Source organism: Poecilia reticulata, linkage group LG17 (genome assembly GCF_000633615.1).
Source record: "Poecilia reticulata strain Guanapo linkage group LG17, Guppy_female_1.0+MT, whole genome shotgun sequence".
Lineage (NCBI taxonomy): Eukaryota > Metazoa > Chordata > Actinopteri > Cyprinodontiformes > Poeciliidae > Poecilia > Poecilia reticulata.
In genome coordinates, this window is record NC_024347.1 from 28,618,297 (window position 1) to 28,620,368 (window position 2,072).

The 2,072-nt window shown below is 55.0% G+C and overlaps 1 protein-coding gene across 1 annotated transcript in view; it reads right to left on the reverse strand.

The window, feature by feature from the left end:
• Positions 1 to 2,072, reverse strand: part of rasal2 (RAS protein activator like 2) — a 26,341-nt gene that overhangs the window by 14,253 nt on the left and 10,016 nt on the right. Inside the window, exons 4-6 of the mRNA XM_017309905.1 lie at positions 1,645 to 1,757; positions 1,147 to 1,300; positions 969 to 1,067 (exon numbers count right to left, since the gene is read on the reverse strand). Coding sequence (XP_017165394.1) covers positions 969 to 1,067; positions 1,147 to 1,300; positions 1,645 to 1,757 — 366 coding nt within the window. The remainder of the gene's footprint in view (positions 1 to 968; positions 1,068 to 1,146; positions 1,301 to 1,644; positions 1,758 to 2,072) is intronic.

Sequence of the window (2,072 nt, forward strand, 5' to 3'; positions counted from 1 at the left end):
CCAGAACCAGCAAGAACCAGTCAGATCAACCAGAACCAGCCAGAACCAACCAGAACCAGCCAGAACCAGCAAGAACCAGTCAGATTAACCAGAACCAGCCAGAACCAACCAGAACCAGCCAGAACCAACCAGAACCAGCCAGAACCAACCAGAACCAGTCAGATCAGCCAGAACCATCCAGAACCAACCAGAACCAGTCAGATCAACCAGAACCAACCAGAACCAGGGCTGGGAGATGCAGCTATTTCATACTAGATCTGATTTCTAGTTATTATGTGGATTTTATTTCAATCTTCTTCCTGTGAGAATAAAACCTGAACATGTTTCTGATCTACTTTCCTCCAAATATCTTAGATTAACTGACAGCTAATAATTAATCAATACGAGTTGAAAGAGGATCAATCTGAGCAAAACTAGAGAAATGAACCGACAACATCTGGAGAATAAAGTTTAATGTGATGGTGGTGATAATCATTTATGATGAAAGATAAAAACATTCACCAGCTGCTCCACCTCCTGCTTTCATGTTTAACGTTTATGTCAATAATTATTCCAACGTTAATAAAACATCACATTATAAATAAAACAAATATTTCATCCCAAAGTCACGACTTGATTCTGCTGACGAACGTTTTAACAGCCTGGCGGCTCACATCACAGTGACATCACTGGTTCTGGTGGAGCCGGTACCGGGTCTCACCTTGGTACCGGGTCCAGAACCGGGCCKGGTCTCACCTTGGTACCGGGTCCAGACCCGGGCCGGGTCTCACCTTGGTACCGGGTCCAGAACCGGGCCGGGTCTCACCTTGGTACCGGGTCCAGAACCGGGCCGGGTATCACCTTGGTACCAAGTCCAGAACCAGGCCGGGTCTCACCTTGGTACCGGGCCGGGTCTCACCTTGGTACCGGGTCCCGAACCGGGCCGGGTCTCACCTTGGTACCGGGTCCAGAACCGGGCCGGGTCTCACCTTGTTGGGCTGGACGGTTCTCCTCAGGTTCTCCATCCACTTGTCTCGCTCCGAGGCCGACGTGCAGCTGAAGCACTTGCTGCCTCCGGCGTAGGTCACCTGGGGGCGAGAGGGCAGGTGAGCGACCCGGCGGGCCGGAACCGGGCCGGGACAGGGCCTGAACCGGGCCGGGTCTCACCTCGAAGCAGAACTCCTGGCCCAGGACGCTGCTGTGCAGAGGCTTGATGAAGACGTCGTCCTCCATGCTGAGGTCCAGAGCCTCGGCGGCGCCGCTGGGGCTCAGCAAGGACTCATGGGAAACCGCCTCCTTCAGCCGGGGCAGCCCGCGGGCCCTGCAGCAGAACCGGGTCAGAACCAGGGAGGAAAAGGATCTTGATTGCTGAGATGGGTTCTGTTTCAGTGTCGGTCCAACAGAACCAGAACCAGTTACAGAATCTTTCCTTGTTCAGGTTTCTGCAGCTGAGTTTCAGCTGGTTCTGGTTCTGGTCCGGTCGGAGGCGATCAGAACCACAGGCAGAACTTCCTGGGTTCTGCAGATCTGACCCACATGTTCTGGTTCCGGTTCCGATCCGACAGAACCTCACACTCAGTAAACCCAAGCAGCGGTCAGAACCAGAACCAGAACCAGCCCCAGACAGAGCAGTGGTTCTGGTTCTGGCCGGGTTGGGAGCGGTACCTGTCGGGCTCGGCGGGCCGCAGCGACGGCAGTCTGAAGCTGGTGTTCCGGTCCAGTTTGGTCTGGCTCTTGGTTCTCTTGATGGAGCCTTTCAGACGTTTGCTGAAGAAGTTCTGAAAGAGAAGCAGAACCGGGTCAGGTCCATTCTGCTCTGTGACGCCCAGCTGCTTCAACCAGTCAGAACCGGGTCGCCTGGTTCTGCTGCTGACCGGATCAGAACCTTTCAACATGCAGCTCGTCTGTCACTACAGAGGCTGAGTGCAGAAGAGCGGCCTCGTTTCCTGAGACGTTACTGTCCTCAAACGCATCGTCAGACACTCACTGCCAGGCTGCTGCTACTGCCAGGCTGCTGCTGCTGCCAGGCTGCTGCTGCTGCCAGGCTGCTGCTGCTGCCAGGCTGCTACTGCCAGGCTGCTGCTACTGGCAGG